The sequence below is a fragment of the Mesocricetus auratus genome, unplaced genomic scaffold (genome assembly GCF_017639785.1).
Source record: "Mesocricetus auratus isolate SY011 unplaced genomic scaffold, BCM_Maur_2.0 Super-Scaffold_100014, whole genome shotgun sequence".
Classification (NCBI taxonomy): domain Eukaryota; kingdom Metazoa; phylum Chordata; class Mammalia; order Rodentia; family Cricetidae; genus Mesocricetus; species Mesocricetus auratus.
The window spans coordinates 29,238,615-29,256,338 of record NW_024429197.1 but is presented as its reverse complement, the minus strand read 5'-3'; the positions used below and the strand labels follow the sequence as shown (position 1 = coordinate 29,256,338).

The following is a 17,724-nucleotide window of genomic DNA, read 5'->3' as shown; positions in this document are numbered from 1 at the left end:
AACCCCTGCGTGTTTGCAACAATGCAGTGCTGCCTTCAAGGGAAGCACAACCACACTACCAAAACTTTCTCATAATAAAGTGGTGGGTGCTAGAAAGAGGAGAGCCATGTTTTTAATAGAAAACTTGGCTCTCCATAAAACTCCTAAAATTCCTAGTGCTACCATGACATGGAAATGTGTCAGGAGCCAGGATCTAAGCAATCTTTAATGCATATGGGACTCTGAAATCCATTCACTGATATTTCATCTCACCACAGTGTCTTCCCTTCAGAGTTTTGTCATCCCTTTAAGATTATACAGTTACATCCTCATTGGTCCTCCATTTCTCCAGCCCATTCTCCATACCACTGCCAGAAAGTTCTCTCACTTGCTCACCTTGTCATCCTCCTTGCCTCAATCCTCTTCCCTATGCCTTCCAAATAAAACCAGAATTCTTGGTTTGGATTTAAGCCCCTGTCACCTACCCTGCCTCCTTTCCCACCTGTATCTCCATTCATGCCCCCAACACATACTGATTTAAGCAGTTTTCCTGAATGTGCCAACTTTCTGTCGTCTGTGGCCTTGCACAGTACTGCCTTCATAGACTTCTGTCAGCCTCCATCCTTCACTTTCCATGTAGACTTTGCTTCCACTCACATGGATTCTTGTCCGTTATCTCACACCACAGGTCAGATGACTGCGCTGTGCTGGTGCTACCCTTTTGTGCTGGGTCCTTCCAAACTGTAATTCAGTTCAGGACTTCCCTCACCCTGGTTGTGAGCCCCTAAAAGACCAGAGTCGCTTCCTATCCTCAGGACCCAGCAAAATGGCCCCCATACAACAAACACATTACAACTGAGTATATTGACTGAATTTGAACTCTGGCATAAAAGTACTAAAAGATAGTCACTTTCATCCCTGACCTCCAATGCATCTAGTGATGCTGAAAGGTCAAGAAATTACATCTTGATCTTTATTTCCAGAGCCAGCCCAGGGTCTGGCACATTGCATGTGTGTACCCGATGATTACTGAAGCAAAACCACCTGTTTATTAATGAAAGAAAAAAAGTAGAGGAATTGGTGCTGAGTTCCTAGGTCAGCCCAGCATGATGCTGCACTCACTGTTCTTCCACATCGTCCTCCAACTCACCCCATGAATAGTTATAAACACTCAAGTTTGGAGAGCCGAGTCACCATCCAGAGACATGTAACTAACAGGGAGAGGAACGGGCCTTGGACCCACATGTGCCCTGAGCACACTCCTGGGCTGTACTTCATTGCTGAGCGCCCTCCCTGGCTACTTCGGCATGTAGAACTTCAGACCCACAGGTAGGTTAACAAGTTAGCAATGTCACAGGCTCCCCTAGTTTTCCCTCCTGCTTCTCTGAAGATCTGTGTCTGGCTCACAAGCAGGGCTTATCTGCCCTGCATGCCCTCAGTGTTAGAAGCTCCTTCCTCACCCTGCACTCCTTTCAAACTTCCTGGATAAGAGAGTGAGTGACCCAGTTTTGTTTCAGGAATGAACTCCCTGATCAGTAACTTGTGTTATTGCCCAGCACAGGCCTGCTACTGTTGTAGGTGCTTCCAAAACAATTGTTGGTAGTAAAAGGACTACTTAAACATTGTTGTATGCCAGACATTGTGAGATTTAATAATACTGACTCATGTGTTCTTTGTGTTGTTTTCTCTACTTCACTAGTGCTCAACTAAGGCCCAGGAGGTTAGGTCATGTGTTCAAGGTCACACACAACCAGTAAGTCGAGGAGTCAGATCAAACACAGACCATTTGGTTTCAGAGCTTAGGCCAGTACTGCACTGCTTCTCTAGGAAGATCCTGGAACCCACAGCACAAGGCAGGGGCCTCTTCTAATCCCTGTGTTTCCCTAGCAGAGCAGGTATCACATTATTACGGTTATTTGCACAGAAGTCTTTTCCACTGGGCTGTAACAGGTCCGCACCTATGGGGTCTGGCACAGGGCACTGACAGTAAATGTTACGAGTGAATCACAGACTACCCTATGAGGAGTAACAATACAGTCCCTGTTCCATGCATTGAAGTCTCTGAGCCTCTATGCCATATACCACTGACCTATGTCTAAACCTGTCTCCACATCAAGTATCTGTTCCAAAATGGTTCAGTACACAGCATCTGTCCTATGGAAATGAGGTTAGCCTTGGCTTGCCCATCATTGAAGCCTTCTTACAAACTTGATTCTCAGCCCCTACTCTTAATCTAGAATCCCCAGACAGAAGTGGTATGGAACCACCAATCTTAGTGCTAGAGAGTTCCCCAGAATTAAGGAAACCCAAAGTCTCCCCTCCCTCCATGCTGGAGAACCAAAAACGGCTTCTTGGGTAATTCTCATCAGAGAGTATGGTGAACCTGGCAGTCTGAGATCCCAGAATTAGCCAGGGAAGGTATCCACAGCATCAGGATGGAGCCTGCCTTCTGGATACAGGTGTCCAGGCCCTGCAAATGTTACCTGCTTCCCATGGGCACACACTAGTAATATTTGCATAAGGCTTTTCGGAGAAGTTAGCAACAGCAAGGCTTACTGAAACTTTGGGGGTCAGAAGGAACAACCAGAGGTGAGTGCCAGGACTCTGCTGAACATCCACTTAGAAACCGTGGTCTTCCTAGCCATGTCATTGTAGTCCTTATCTCACAACACTATAGATAGAGAAACTGAGGACCAGAGCAATGCACTGACTACTGTAAGGTCTCCATTATGACATGCCTTTACCATAGCAAGTACCGGGAAGGGACTGGCTTGTGTTGCTATCACTTCCGTGTGCTTCAATGTCTTCATGAGTTTCTTCCATGCTGTGGGTATTAAAGGCAAAATGAAGAGTAAGTTCTCCTGAATAAAAGTGGTAATGCACCATGGAGTAGTCTTTTAAAGAATCAACTCTGTGGTGTGAGCCCCCAAATAGAAGTCATGAGAGCATATCACAGTAAGAGTGTGCTTTGTATTTTGTATTCTGGTTAATGTAACCTCCGGAACATGGTATGTGAAGCATGGGCAGAAGGAAATAATTGTGAGTCCCCCTTGGATCTTCAACAGCCCAGGTATGCTAAGATGGAGTCTTAGTTTGGGTTTCTATTGCTGTCAAGAGACACCATGACCATGGAAACTCTTAGAAAGGACATTTAATTGGGGCTGGTTTACAGTTCAGAGGTTTACTCCATTATCAGCATGGTATGAAGCATGGCGGCACACAGGCAGACATGGTGCTTAGAGAGGTAGCTGAGAGTTCTAAATCTGGACCAGCAAGTAGCAGGAACACACAGGCCAGACTTGAGCCTCTGAGACCTCAAAGCCCTCCAGCAGTGACACACTTCCTCCAACAAGGCCACACCTCCTGATAGTGCCCCTCCCTCTGGGCCTATGGGGCCATTTTCATTCAAAATACCACAGGAATGAAGAGTCACCAAAGAAAGGGGTTCCTAACATTAAAGGAAGCGTCCCTTCCTCCACACTGAACAAGCCAGCTCCAGGGAACTGGTAGTGAAGAACCATTCTCAACAACCATTCTCAGCGATCCCCACACCAGTCTTACGGCCTTGGGAGGATCTCTTCCCTAGTTCCTTCTGATAGTTCCTTCTCAATTTCCTTTGGTAGAAATTGGAGATGACAACTGATGATTGGTCTCAGAGAGGACAACACAGAGGCATTTGGGAGCCCCCACCCCTCCCCCCAATCAGCATGTGCCACTTTTGTCCCTGATGAGACAGTTGAGGCATCTCAGAGACTGGATCAGAAGCAACCCTAGGGGAGAAAAGACCAGCATGTTGGAATCTGTACCAAATAATACAGGACACGAGGCTCCAAACCGGAGAAGGACGGATGGGCCTGGCAGGTCCTTAGGAAGTCAGAAAATTCCTAATCCAACTAGGAACTTGCTGTGTAACAAAAAAAAAAAAAAAAAAAAAAAAAAAGGAAATGAGGGTGGGGTCAGAGCTAAAAAAAACAATATTAAGGAAGAAATGAAAACTGACAGAGAGGTAGTAACCTGTGGGGGTACATTAGGCTTCTTTCCAAATCCATTCTTCCCTCTGCAGTTCATGGTAACCAACAATTCCTGCTGGACTCTGAAGGAAGGTCCAATTCAAGACCTGAGCAGATCTAACCCAGGATTCAGACCTATCCTTTTTCCTCTTCTTGCAGTGGCCTGGCTGTACTGACCTCCAGACAATCTGACATGGCAGTTAGGAGGCAGACAGCTGGCGACTCCCCCGAGGTTAGGTAATGTCAGTGTCAGTGAAGTGTAGCAATCTTTATACCCAGTAAAGGACTGCAAACAGAGGGACTTGGGCTGGACTCTAGCTTCAGAAGCTCCTCTTCCTTAAATTTCCCTTCCTGTCCTGCCTCAATATCATAGCCAAAGGCTCTAAACTGGGAGCTCTGAACATCACCCTGGGAGCTAATTCCTGAACTCACCAATCTGAGGATCGGTCTCCAAAGTTCAGGAGGACCTAAAAATCACCTGGACCTTTCTACCTCTGATCTCCCTTCTGCCTGGTTAGTTCAGGGCCTGGAAAAACTTTGAGCATAATTTGAAAACTTTACATGGAAGAGAGTTCAGGAGTGAGGCTGGGCCCAAGAGGAAGATAGTCTAATAAGTAACTTTCTTAAACTCATGTCATCATTAGCAGTTAGATATAATGGGTGAAAAGATTCTGTTCAAAATAGCTACACACTATACCAAGGATATGTGTTTAAGAAACAGCATGGAAGGAAAGAATGATGCTTACCAAAAAATACTCCCCCCTTAGGAATGAGGTCACACTGTGTTCTGGGTAAAAACATCCTGTGTTGTGAAGATGCACAGTCTCTCTCTGTCTGGCCATGGTGGCACACACCTTTAATCCCAGCATTGGGGAAGCAGAGGTAGGCAGATCTCTGAGTCTATAGAGTGAGTTCCAGGAGAGCCAGGGCTACAAAAAGGGGAGATCCAATTATTATTTTTAACAAGATTTAAAATTTATAAAATGTTGATCCAGATTACTGTGCTTTGAAAAAAAGGGGGGCCTTTGAAAAAAAAGAATCAGGAATCAGTAGAATATAAGTACAACAATTAGATCACTGAGGCTGGGGAAAAACACGTTTGCTGAAGCCAACAAAGGTCATCTGAGATTTTAGTATGTGCTCAGTGGAGGAAAGGGCAGGTCATGCTATAGTCTTGTGATAACCAGCTAATTATTTGGTGACAAACTTTGCACCTGAAGTTAATTTCAACTGAACTAACTAAATAAAGATAGAAAAATGAAAAGAGCTAATAAACGTATTTATTAGTTAAGTAAATGTAAAAAAAATATAGGCAAATGATTTTAAAAGTATAAAGCTGGTAAATCTTTAGGTAAAATATTGTAAATACACACTATTTATAGAGGAAATTAAAAAGTATGACTACCTTTTTTTTTTAACAGTTTAAAACCCCAGGATAGTAAACCAGTAACCCAAAAACTGGAGTAATGTAGCTCATTTGTCAGAAAGGAGGTGCTGCTGCCTTGAGTGTGTGTACTCAGTATGCTAGGTGAGGGGCAGAGCAGTTGTAAGTTTTTAAAGGATGTATGCAGATTACTTAAAAATAGGTAGCAGTGACTAAGACATAAAGAAAGAAAAAATACTTAGAAAAAGTAAATTGCAATGCCTTCAAGAGACTGCTTTCTTGCTTAAATTAGCAGAGATTGAAAAGATCCCAAGATGCATCCATTGAGCACCTTGTCTGTCACAGCATTTCTGAGAGCTGTTTGACAGGTAGCTATCAAATGCCTTAAAAAAAAAAACCCTGATGACTCGATCACTTTTCTAGTAATTTATCCTAAGGAAATAATTGGTCACATCCACAAAGGATGCTTGTGTGGTAGCACTGTTATCAGGACAAAAATTGGAGGCTAACTATAAAAAAGAATTGCCTAAATAAGATACATCCATATAACTGAATATTTTAAACCATTTTAAAGATTATATGTCAGATGATTAATATAAGTAATACTTGTAAACAAAATGCATATTTTGTAAATGAACACACAGAAACAGTTTCCAAAAATATGTATCAAATGTATTCTGCTGAATTTTCTAAAATGTTTATAAGGTGTTTACTTTATGAGAACAAGCACTGGCAACTTCCATTTGGAAAACCTGAAGCTCACATCAGGGGTCCCTCCAGGAAGCCCCTTCCATACCCACTGTTCTCACTGCGAAGTCAACAATGGGCGACCCTGTGCCTAGTTGACCAGTGAACTCTGTAAGAATACATTACAAGTAATTAATCTCCGGTCCTCAGAGCCTGGCACATGCTAGGAACTCAACACAAGTGGCCAGATTCTCAGTTTTCCCTGAGTAACGGGCGAATTTAATGAAATCAAACTTAAAAGACCCCTCTAAGTCCCACATTATGCTCAGAATTGAGGTGAGGAGACAAAGGCTGAACACTGGATCTGGATTTTTTCTTAAGGTAGAACTGCATGGTGGCGCCCGCTCTAAATACCTCGAGTCTCTCAGGTCTGAAGTAGGCTGATGTACTCCCATTAACACTGTGTGCTAAGCAAGCAGGCCACACCTACAGTTTAGCAGAGTGGCGAACATCCGGAGACATTTCGAAACAGAAAGTCTTGAAACCTTGTACAACCCTACTCCCTTGCAGGACTTGTCCAATAAGGGCAGCGGCTGGGGTCCCTCCTCCCTGGCCCTTCACCTGCTCCTTGAGTAAGGTGCCCAGTGATCTTTTCCCATAGAAGCTAAGCACCAGCGATTGGACCCCAGGTGCAGAGGAGAGCCTCGGCCCGGGACCCAGAACTTTGCAGACCACTGGCTAGGCGATCCTCTGTGTCACCTTCCAGCTTGGAATCGGTTTCTCACCTGCGAAGTAAGATAATAGGACCCAACAGAGGAAGGTGGGACTTCATAAGTCACTGCAGGGAACGTGCAAGGCACGCACACGCAAAAGCCTAGAGTCACAGCGGGCAGTGTGGTTTGTTTTCTGCTTTGTTTCCTAACTCCAGAGTTGTGTCTTTTCCTTGGTCCTAGCCTAGGCCAGATCAAGGGCCATTTCAGTGGAGACAGAGACAGCAAGCCAGACTTGCCTTCCTCCCCATTTGCACTGGACACGCACGACTGAGGGTCTTAATCAACAAGACCGGAGGAAAATGTCTCATGTGCTGGTGTCCACGCATGAACAGGAGCCACTGTGATGCGCAAAAAACGCGTGTCAGGCATGCGTGCCTTCAGAGATGCTGTCTCCCAAAGCGCCTTCTTCCTCCAGCCGCTTCCCAGGTGAAGAGTTTCAGCCAAACTAACGGAATCCAGAGCGGTGGGAAAGGGGTCTGTGCGGGAGGGGCGACTCCGTCCCAGAGCCACCGGTTTGGGGATAATTACTTTTAATGTCAAAAAGATTTAGTTTAATATCATCTCTATTAGGCTGCCGGGAGGGTAATTAAACGAGACGCGTCGCAGCCGGCAAACAGATGGCGTCTGCTTGCTCCGAGGCTGCGGGCAAACAGCGCAAAAGTCAACGCTTCCCAGGCCCCCCATTGATGCCCCCAGCCCTTCTCCTAGTCAGTGGTACAGAATTCTCATTCTCGGCCCCCAACCGCAGGTTCCCCACCTGGGCGTTCCCTCTGGGCCTTCCCTCTGGGCCTCTGCTGTGGAGTGGCTCTGAGTGATGGATGGGGTTGGAATGAGGATGTGGAGGATTTCTTGGCTGGAGTGCACACACACACACACACACACCCCACCGACCCCGCCAGATGATTCTGAGCCGAGGATGCTTCGCTTAGCAAGTCTGAGTTGGGCCCTCGCTGTCAACCACTTCATTTGGAGCCTAGGACTTGGGTTTCCTCTGCCCTGGTCACAGAGAAGGGCTAGGGTTCCGTGCCTGAGGATATGCTCAACGTTGAGGGTGCAGACACTCGTGGGACTCTGCAGACGTCTGAGTTTGAGGTCACTCACCAAGTGGTTGTGCCCGCAGGGGAACATGCTCATGAGAGCATACGGTGGGGTCAAACTTTTTGAAAGGGTCCCTGGGGTGCGAGGGCAACGTCAGAGGTGAGCACGCCCCCCGCGGGGGCGTCCACTTCATGTGTACATGAAAGTGTATCCAAACCTGCAGTGAGTCCAAAACGGTGGAGTTGTGTATGTGCGTGCGTGCGTGTCTGTGTGTGTGTGTGTGTCTGTGTGTGTGTCTGTGTGTGGGGGGGGGGCTTGTCCTGTTGCCTCAACCTGGGTGCACTCTCTCTCCCTGAGGCTAGCGGCTCAGCTGGGCCATCACTTCCAGTCCTCCTGCTTCTGGGCAGCAGCTCCTTTCAGCAGAAGCTAACAGCGTGAGTGACCTGGGAAAGTGGGCAGAGGCATCCTACCGGTGAGGGCACGGTTATTTCAGCCCACACCGGGTTTCTTCTGCTTCCCCCTGTAACATTCTTTACATGACTACCATCAACCCCGACTTGTGAAAAGAGAGCTTGGCGTCTCAAACCTGTGGAGATACCAACTTGAAGAAAGAGCACCCGAAGAGAGGTCTGACCTGGGCTATGTGTCGGATGCGACACCTCCTGCTCATAAAATAAGGAGGTTTAATCCAGGTCCATCCAAGAGCTTGGGTTCCCGAAACCATTGACTAAGTCACCGTGGTATGGTCTTAAGCGCGAGAAAGGTATTTAGGCCACGGCTTCTCAGAAAACTAAGCAGATCTGGCAAATCTGGGTAGGTTGTTTGGGGTTTAAAAAAACTTCTGCAAAACTGTCTAAAAAAAAAAAAACCCTAGACTCAGGAGGGCGCGTGGAATACCGCAGCGCACGGAGCCCCCGCCCCCCCAGCAGGCCAGCCCTCTGGCAGAGCTAGGGTTACTCTGTGGTCTGACCCCTGGGGATGTTAAGAGGTGGGGGAGCTAACCCGAGCGCCTAACGCCCGAGAACTTCATGGCACCCTCACTCCACCTGCATCTGAAGACTCTTAACTCCCTACCAAATATTTTCTCAGGCTCCAAGAAAGGAACTTCGGCAACCAGGTTGCTATTCTGTCCTGTTCTGGTCCAAGCTCCCTTGAGTCGGGCCTGGCGAACTTTCCGGAAGTTGTCTGCCAGATTCTGAGGCTCATCGCCCCCTCAGGTCTCCTCACATCGGATCCTCAGTTGGCTTCTTGGACTGGGCGCATCCTGACCCTCGCAGGCCTGCTGTGGGACCCTGCTGACCTCGCCTTCCTTCCGCCCCAGCTGCGGGGCCGCCTGGCGGGAGGGGCTGGGGACCCAGACAGGCTCCGCGTGCCTAACAGGTGTGTGCATCTGCGTTGGCATAGACCTGATTCCCGAGGCCCAGGGGCTTCTAGAAAGCAAAGCAAAAAAATGCACGGTAGGGAGCGGAGAATAAATGAGATGGCATCGCTTTTCATTTGAACGAATTTTCTTTACTCTGAAGAAGAGAGAAAAGTAGAAAACAAAAAATGAGAGTAACAGAATGTTAGCCGCAAAGGCAGAGGCAGAGGCAAAGATAGAGAATCCGAGGGCGCCGCCGCCCAAGGACTTCGACGTCTGTTCCGAAAGGGAATAACTACGAAAGGATACAAAATTCGAACCTGTTACCTCCTGGGCAGACTGAACGGGTCCTGGGGCTGTGACGTCAGCACAAGTCGGTGAAGGCCAAGTGAAAGCTGGTGCAGGGCCCCCGCCCCCTGAGGTGGCCTTGTGGCCTGGTGGCCCGACCGACTGGCCCGTGCATCCAGCGTCCTAGAGGATTTGTGGAGGCGCAGAGGCTGCTCTTCTACTTTCGTTTAAAAAACAAACTCACAAGTAAACTTCGTTAATTTCTAACAACGACAAAAAGAGTTCCACCACCATCACCAGAAAGGGAGCGAGATGCAGAGGGCGCAGGGGGCCAAAGGACAGGGCTGGGACGCAGGGAGGGAGAGGCTGCAGCGCATGGACCCTCGTTCCTCCTCTGGGTTCCCCTCGTAAAAACGCAGATCTTTACAAATCACACTTACCCTCCGTGCTGCTCATGGTGTCAGGATTTAGAGAACGCAGGAACTAAGCATTAAAGGTGGCAGGGGAGGGGGGGGGAGCAAACCAGCCCTCAACTACCTCAGAGCCCGTCGGACTTGGGAACACACCGACGCCGTCAGAAGGAAGCCGGCGAAACCGTCTTGGCAAGTCTGCGGTGAACGCCCTCCCTCCCCCACCCCAGCACCCGGGTTCCACTCCCACTCCGACAGCGGTAATTGAATTGTCACCTGCCCCTGTCCCGCCCCAGGCCTCCAGGGCCACTTGGGAAGCTCAGCCTTGCCAAGCGCCCCGGGCCAAGACAGAGTGGCGCGGCGGAGAGGGCGCCCCAGAAGTAGAGGGGTTACACACGTCTACGCGGAGAGGCGCACCGGACACGGTAATTAGGAGCAATTCACACGCTCTCGGGCGCACGGAAACTTCTTGTCACGACATTTGCAACGCTCCTCCTCGCGCACTCCTTCCCTGGCGCCCCCTCCCTTCCCGCAGGCACTCGGCGGAGCGTTCCGAGTTTCGAATCTTTCGGACACTGTAGAATGAGGGGCTCCCCGGGCGCGGGCCCGGCCAATCAGAGCGCCGACTGCCTCCCCTGGCCAATGGCAGGCGCCACATTGTTGTCCAATTCTGTCTAATGGAGCCCCGAGGAGCAACAATAGAGCGGGCGAGCGGCTCATTGAGAGCTGGCAGCGCCGGGCTACCAGGCCCGGATTGAGCGCAGCGTCCGGAGCGCACCGAGGGGACGCGGGTTCCAACCAGCCGGCCCCCGGACGGGTACCCGGCCCCGAGTCCCCTCCGGATTGTTGGACTGCTGTGTTCCGAGGGGGAGGGGGTGTCCGGAAGTTCGGACATGGTGGCTGAAGGAGGGTGACGTGGTCAGATCAGGGGCCGGGGGCGAGGGGAAGAGGCCAGGAGAGCGGCGGCGCCAGCAGAGCTGGGCGGTGCGTGCGGCGCCAGCGGAGGAGGAGCCCGGAGCCTGAGGCAGGTAGTAGAGGGCCGGCCGCAGAGCAGGGGAGGCCACCCGGCTGACGGCCCCAGAGGGCGAGGCCTAGGCCCCGAGCGCCTCGGGGGCTGCATGCCTGAGGGTCTGGGGGTAGAGGCCCGGGCGCACGGCGAGGTGTGGGATTCTCAGACGGAGACCCCAGTGGCGGGGTCCGGCTCTGGCGGGGCCCCTGGCGCGGGGGCGGGGGCGGGGGCGGTGGAGGCCGCTGCGGAAGCCAGGAGCTGGGCCTGCTGGGCCTCTGCAGCTGCGGCGCAGGTGGGACTCCCCAGTCCCTCAAGGGTCACTTTCGGAGGCGACTCCCAGGCTTCCCTGAGGCCTGCTGGGGAGTGCACGTCCCAGGACCCGAGCCTGAAGACCAAAGCTCTGGAACTTGCGCAGGAGCGGGGTCCCCAGGGGTCCCAGAATGAGGAGGGCGTGTCTCAGGACTGGGTCCCTAAACTGAGGGCAGTGGGGGTTGGGTAGGAGGGGTTGAGGGAAAAGGAGATCCCGCAAAGCCTAACTTTGCGAAGATAGCCTTCCTCCTCGACTACTCCAGACTAAAGGTCTAAACCCCACGCCACAGGTCTCGCCCAACTAGAGTTTTTTCCTATTTATCCCTGTCGCTCTCCGTGGACCTGGGTCCGGGTCACCGTCTCAGCTGTTTAGGATGTTTTCCTTGTTATTCAAACTAATCTTTGCGCTAGATGGCCTATGCAAAGAAAGTTTGTTATTTTTCTGGTGGGTTTTCTCTTTAACCCCCCTCAGCTCTCGTAAATTCGGTTCCACATCTATTTTCCCTCCCACCCTTTGGAGGTTCCGACCACCGCAAGTCCTGAGCTCATTCTTTATGGGTCCCAGGGCCATAAACCCAACTTTGCCTCGAAGTTTGTGTTCTAGTTCTCACATTACTTTTGATAGGAAGGAAGTTCTTCAGTTCTTTTTCGCCCGAATTCCGCTGCTCCCGCATTAAAGGCAACAAGCAAGACCCCAACCCAGCCTGCTCAACCCCGCACCTCACCTCCATATTTCTGTCCCCTTTACCCTTCCACCAAAACTGAACGGTTTTTGCTCCGTGTATTTTTGCTTTGCTTTTGACATCAGCTTAATGGCTCCACGTTTTCTCTGTAATCTGAGTCCCTTTCAGGCACACATTTCTCCGTTCTCATCTCACCCCAATTAACCTAAGCGTTGGGCATAATATTTTCTTTTCAAATTCTCCTTACATTCAACTGAACCATTGACTTCCAAACTTTGTCTCCCCCCGCCCCATGGAGGAACTACTGATTCAAACGAAATCTTTCACCTGGCACGTAAATCGGATATAATAACAGCATCAGTGAGGGGAGTTAGGGGGAGTCGTATTTACAAGGAGGTTCCGAATGTACCTTTCCAGCAACTAACCAAACGTGTACAACCAAAGCTGTCCTAATCTCGGTTTCTGCCGGCCGCGCTTGAGTCTGGCTCATTGTACAGCCCTCACTCAGGTCTCCCCACTTTTCCCACGCCAGGTCCAGCCATGGAGCTGCGCTCGGAGCTGCCCAGCGTGCCCGGCGCCGGGACGGCAGCAGCGACAGCGACGGGACCTCCCGTGGCCTCAGTGGCGTCGGTGGCCGCGGCGGCGGCTGCCGCAGCGTCGTTACCAGTGAGCGTGGCCGGGGGCTTGCTGCGGGCGCCGCCCCTGCTGTTGAGGGCAGCGGAGAAGTACCCGCGGACGCCCAAATGCGCGCGCTGCCGCAACCACGGAGTGGTGTCTGCGCTCAAGGGCCACAAGCGCTACTGCCGCTGGAAGGACTGCCTGTGTGCCAAGTGCACGCTCATCGCCGAGCGCCAGCGCGTCATGGCGGCACAGGTGGCGTTGCGCAGGCAGCAGGCGCAGGAGGAGAACGAGGCGCGCGAGTTGCAACTGCTGTATGGTACTGCCGAGGGCCTGGCGCTGGCCGCCGCCAACGGCATCATCCCACCGCGGCCTGCCTATGAAGTCTTTGGCTCTGTGTGCGCCACCGACGGCGGGGGGCCCGGAGCTGGAGCGCCCGCGGGGAGTGCCGGGGGCGCAGGGGGCGCAGGTGAGAGCGGGGTCGTGCAGGGGGTGAGGTGGGGGATGGGGTCTGGAAGGAGGAGCCCGGAACCCTGCGCTGGTGGCTTGTTTCCTTAGTGACAGAGAGTACAGCTCCCTTCCCTAGATGATCTGCCTACTTACTGTAGCTCACCACCCACACAGCTTCTACACAGGCCCATAAACTCTCTGACCTGTCTGCAGTTTTACTCTCTATTCCTCTCCCTCACATCAGGCCCCAAAGCAACACTTAAGCCTTACTCTTGCCAAAGGGCAGGTTCTTAGTTTCTGCCCAACTCATTTGCTGGGCTTCCCGGCAGCCGGAAGCCACAGATCCGTTCTGCTCTGAGCTCACAGGCCATCTCGCGCTTTCCTTCCCAACTCTTGTGAAAGGACCCGCAGCAATCCTTCTAATCCGCATTTACTTTCCTGAGTACCGGAGACGCCCTCTTCCATTGCTCAGCAAGATTCCTTTCCTCTGGTTCCTAGGGCATTTTGGATAAACATTCGCTGCGTTCCCTTGGTTCTGGCTTCTTCCCCCCTCCCCCCAACACATGCCGGTTTTCTCATGGTTGGCACGTTTTCCTTTTTCCTGGGCTCCTAGTATACGCACACCACTTTCTGCATTCTAGAAGGTTTTTCTTGAGGGACGCAATTAGGAGTGGGCCGTGGGTCGTGGAATGGGTTGAGCTTTCAGATTGGGGGAAGGGCATTTCTTAGGTCATAATTTTGAAAAATGTAGACTAGAAACAGGATGTAACTTATTTTGTCTGTAGAGAGCATTAAGACCTAGTCCCCCAAGATGCCCACTCTTCCAGACTGTGATCTCAGGGTTGGCTTTGGCATTCTGAGCGGAGTAGTGTGGTCCATGCACTGTGTAGAGGTTCTGTTTGCTCTGATTTGAACTTTGACCAGACCACTTCTCTAGAGCGGGATGGACATGGGAAGAGGGTGAAGAGGGTGGAGGTGTTGGGCACAGGTGTGGAAAGAGTGCACTGAACATTGTTTTCAGGGTGCCAGGTGGTTGGGGTTCTAGGTACAGGCTAAAAAGTGTGAGCCTTGGAGCGGGGGGAAGGGGAGAGCAGAGAGAGAGAGAACTGTGGGGTTTTATAAAAATATTATCGCAGAGCTGGAGCCCTGCCATGGATAGTTTGGAAGTTGAGAATGATAGGAAACTTGCATTCAGCAGGCCTAAGTGTGGTGGGTGCAGTGTCCTTAACTTCTCCTCACATCTTCGTTTTACCCTCAGAGGCCAAGTTACAGAAGTTTGATCTGTTTCCCAAGACTCTGCTTCAAGCCGGCCGCCCCGACAGTCCGCAGCCGCAGCCTGGGAAGCCCTTGTCGCCCGACGGCGCGGACTCGGGTCCGGGGACCTCATCCCCAGAGGTGCGACCCGGCTCAGGCTCGGAGAACGGAGATGGCGAATCCTTTTCGGGGTCGCCTCTGGCCCGGGCCTCTAAGGAGGCAGGTGGCAGCTGCCCTAGCAGCACGGGCCCTGGCGGTGGCGGCGAGGAGGACAGCCCTGGCTCTTCCAGTCCCCTGGGTTCCGAATCAGGGTCAGAGGCTGACAAAGAAGAGGCCGAGGCCGCACCGACTCCGGGGCTGGGTGGCGGCCCGGGTCCGCGGCAGCGGACGCCGCTGGACATCTTGACGCGCGTCTTCCCAGGCCACCGGAGAGGCGTCCTGGAGCTGGTGCTGCAGGGTTGCGGCGGCGACGTGGTGCAGGCCATCGAGCAGGTGCTGAACCACCACCGCGGAGGCCTGGCGGCCGGCCTGGGCCCCGGCGCGCCGCTGGAGAAGGCCACGGTGAGCGCGGCCGTAGCGGTGGACGACGCGTGGCCCGGGCGCGTGGACGCCGCAGCCGCCGGGGGGCCCGGGCTGCCCGCTCCGCTGCAGAGCGGGCCCGCCGCGCCCCCGCACCACAGACCCTTGCTGGCCGGGGCCATGACGCCGGGCGCGCTGGGATCGCTCAGCAGCCGCTCGGCCTTCTCGCCGCTGCAGCCCAACGCCAGCCACTTCGGCGCCGACGCGGGCGCCTACCCTCTGGGCGCACCTCTCGGCCTGAGCCCGCTGCGCCTGGCCTACTCGGCGGCGGCGGCCCACAGCCGCGGCCTGGCCTTCATGGCGCCCTACTCCACCGCCGGCCTGGTGCCCACGCTCGGCTTCCGCCCGCCCATGGACTACGCCTTCAGCGACCTCATGCGCGACCGCTCGGCCGCCGCCGCCGCCGCGGTGCACAAGGAGCCCGGCTACGGGAGCGGGCTGTACGGGCCCATGGTCAATGGCACCCCCGAGAAGCAGTAGGACACGGGCCCCGCAGCCCGGCGGCCCCAAACACTGACCCAGCCTGCTCCCCAGCCACGGGCCCCTCCTCTCCCTGCCCCGCGCCCTCGGCTCCGAATTGGCTTTGGGGATTTGTTTTGAAGGGTGGGAGCACCTCGGCTAACCACGCAGGTGTCCTCTGAGGGGCCTTGTGGTCTGGGTGCTCGGTCAGCCTCAGGCCGCCTTCCACCAAGCCTGCTCGCCTTGTGGTCAAAATGCCGGGGATCTCTAAGAATCCCGAGGGCGGCTGTGGCCATGCCTGCCCCTGCTGCTCCCTCTGCTCCGCTCGCCTTGCCAGCACCGCGCTCAGGTGGACGGCAGGACAAATCAGCCTCATGTGTGTCCTCCAGTACCCACTCCCCTTTCATTAAAAAAAATCCACTCCAACAAATATAAATTTAGGATGTATACATCTCTTGGCACTGAGTCGAGTCTTTGGGACACGCATATATATCGATATCAATTGTAAAAAAACAAACAGGAAACGTTCTAAGGTGCACTTTCCTCGTTGCGGTATTTGTCGCTCTCTTTGTTGCTTATGCCGATAAGCATGGGTTTCCTTGGTGCAGTGTGAGTTTTTATATATGTATAAATCTATATATAATCTATACATATATATATACAGCCAGTGTATAATGTTATAAAATGGAATTCTAAGTTATTGTAATCTGTAGGTGACCTCGGTATTAACGTGAAAAACATTCAAAATCAAAGCAAAAAAAAGGACAAAATGGGAAAATTGGACTTTTCGCGAATTGTACGTATCGGGTTTTATAGATGAGATCTACTGTACGCTGGGGAGGAACCCTGCCCACCCCTCGCCTCTGGCCTGCGGCTGTTCTTCGTTTCGGAGCAGTCCAGGCCGCTCTGAAGCACGAATAGAGTCGGGTGACAGAACCAGAAGCTCCGGGACTCGCCAGCGAGCGACGCTGCGGAGAACTGCTCACTTTGTGCTTTCCTTTGCATAGGTATGAGCTAGAAATAAATGTTATTTTCTAAATAAAGCAACGCTGAATCCCGTTCCGCTCCCCAGGCGGCTGGGAAGAAAAGCTTTTGATTTCCCACTGGGGCTGAGATGCTAGGGAGCTATAGATCGTGCCATTGCGCCGCCCCCCCCCGACCCTGGAGGGACCCCGACAGGAAGCTTCGGGTGACGCCTGGGACAGCGCAGGGGGATGTCATTCTGGGAACTTTGGAAGAGGCCCCACGAGGGCGTGGTGAGCTTGCTGACCTGGCACCCAGGTCCTGAGTAGCTTGCCTGGTCAGGCGCAGGTTCCCGCCACGCAGTCCGAGCCTCCGGCTCCCCCACCTCCGCAGGTGTCCGCACCGCAGGCGGAGCCTCCGACCCTTCCCCGGCAGGTTCCAGCACAGCCCGCAGGTCCTCTGGTTCCGCCAGCATCCTCCCCCACCCCCACCACTCCTGTCCCAGCAGGTTGCGGCCCGGCCTCGAGTTCTTTCCCCGCACAGACAACCTAGCTGCGGTCCGGGTCGCACAGTGCACTAATGGCTTTGGCTTTGGAGACCAGGACGCTGGACTGGGCGGTCGGGAGGTGGCCTTGACACTTGTGGCCTGCGAGTTATTGGGGGCCATGGGATACCACTTTTTCCCCCGAAGTAGTGTACTGAGTGGCAGTAAGGAAGCCCCTTCGGGTCAGGCCACCGCGCACCGCTTTTGGGAATTAGGTGTCCCTCTGCCGACCCCCATCACCGACTAAACATCCCTGTCTCCTGCTCTCCGCAGGGTCACTCCTCCACTCCAGGAAATAGGGTGCCCCCTCCCCTAGACTGGGCCCGGAGACATCCCAAGGTAAACTTCTGGGGCCGGCTCGAGTTCCGCCAGGCGGTGAAACTTAATAGCAGGACAAGAAAACGGTTTAATAAAGAAGGGCTTTAATAGGGAACTAATTTGATTGAGTTGCCTAATTCCACTTTAATTGGAAAGGGGGTTTGGCTGTTTGGTTATAAAGTGTGAGGGTGATGATGAGATGGGGCGGGGGCGGGTGAGAGAAGAAAGATGCTGGTAAGAAAGAGATGAGTCCGGAGAAAGAATGAAAGTGGAGGGGTTAAATGAAAAGGAAAAGTCAGGGAAATAGAGGGACGAGGGAGAAAGTGCGCAGGAGCTCAGCAAACCGCGGCCGCTTCCCTCTCTAGCCTCGCCTCCTCTCACACTCCAACTTTCCCAAGACCTCAGGCCTAGCTCCCACCAACACCCGGCTTTCTGCTGGACCGCAGGCAGCCAGGAAAGAGAAGCTAAGATCTGCAGCTCCCTTGGTTTCGGAAGTGACCTACACTGGGTCCCCTGAAGCTCTTGGATTGCCGTCTCCAGCGTTCCGGTCAAATTCAAGCAGGGAAGCCACAGTCCATTCCTAAGAATATATCTGGGCCTCCAGAGTTT

General features: G+C 52.8%; 1 protein-coding gene across 1 annotated transcript; it reads left to right on the top strand.

Moving 5' to 3' along the window:
* Window positions 1–11,491: 11,491 nt before the first annotated feature.
* Dmrta2 (DMRT like family A2) lies at window positions 11,492–16,333 on the top strand. The gene is made up of 2 exons (XM_040756969.1): window positions 11,492–13,017; window positions 14,257–16,333. The coding sequence occupies exons 1-2, from the start codon at window positions 12,471–12,473 to the stop codon at window positions 15,309–15,311; spliced, it is 1,602 nt and encodes a 533-aa protein (XP_040612903.1). The 5' UTR covers window positions 11,492–12,470; the 3' UTR covers window positions 15,312–16,333.
* Window positions 16,334–17,724: the final 1,391 nt, after the last annotated feature.

What these genes read in the sequence shown, in the direction of transcription:
- Dmrta2 (XM_040756969.1), top strand. Translation starts at nt 12,471, where the DNA reads ATGGAGCTGCGCTCGGAGCTGCCCAGCGTGCCCGGCGCCGGGACGGCA. An exon ending in CGGGGGCGCAGGGGGCGCAG is followed by an intron (nt 13,018 to 14,256) that starts GTGAGAGCGGGG and finishes TTTTACCCTCAG; the next exon opens with AGGCCAAGTTACAGAAGTTT.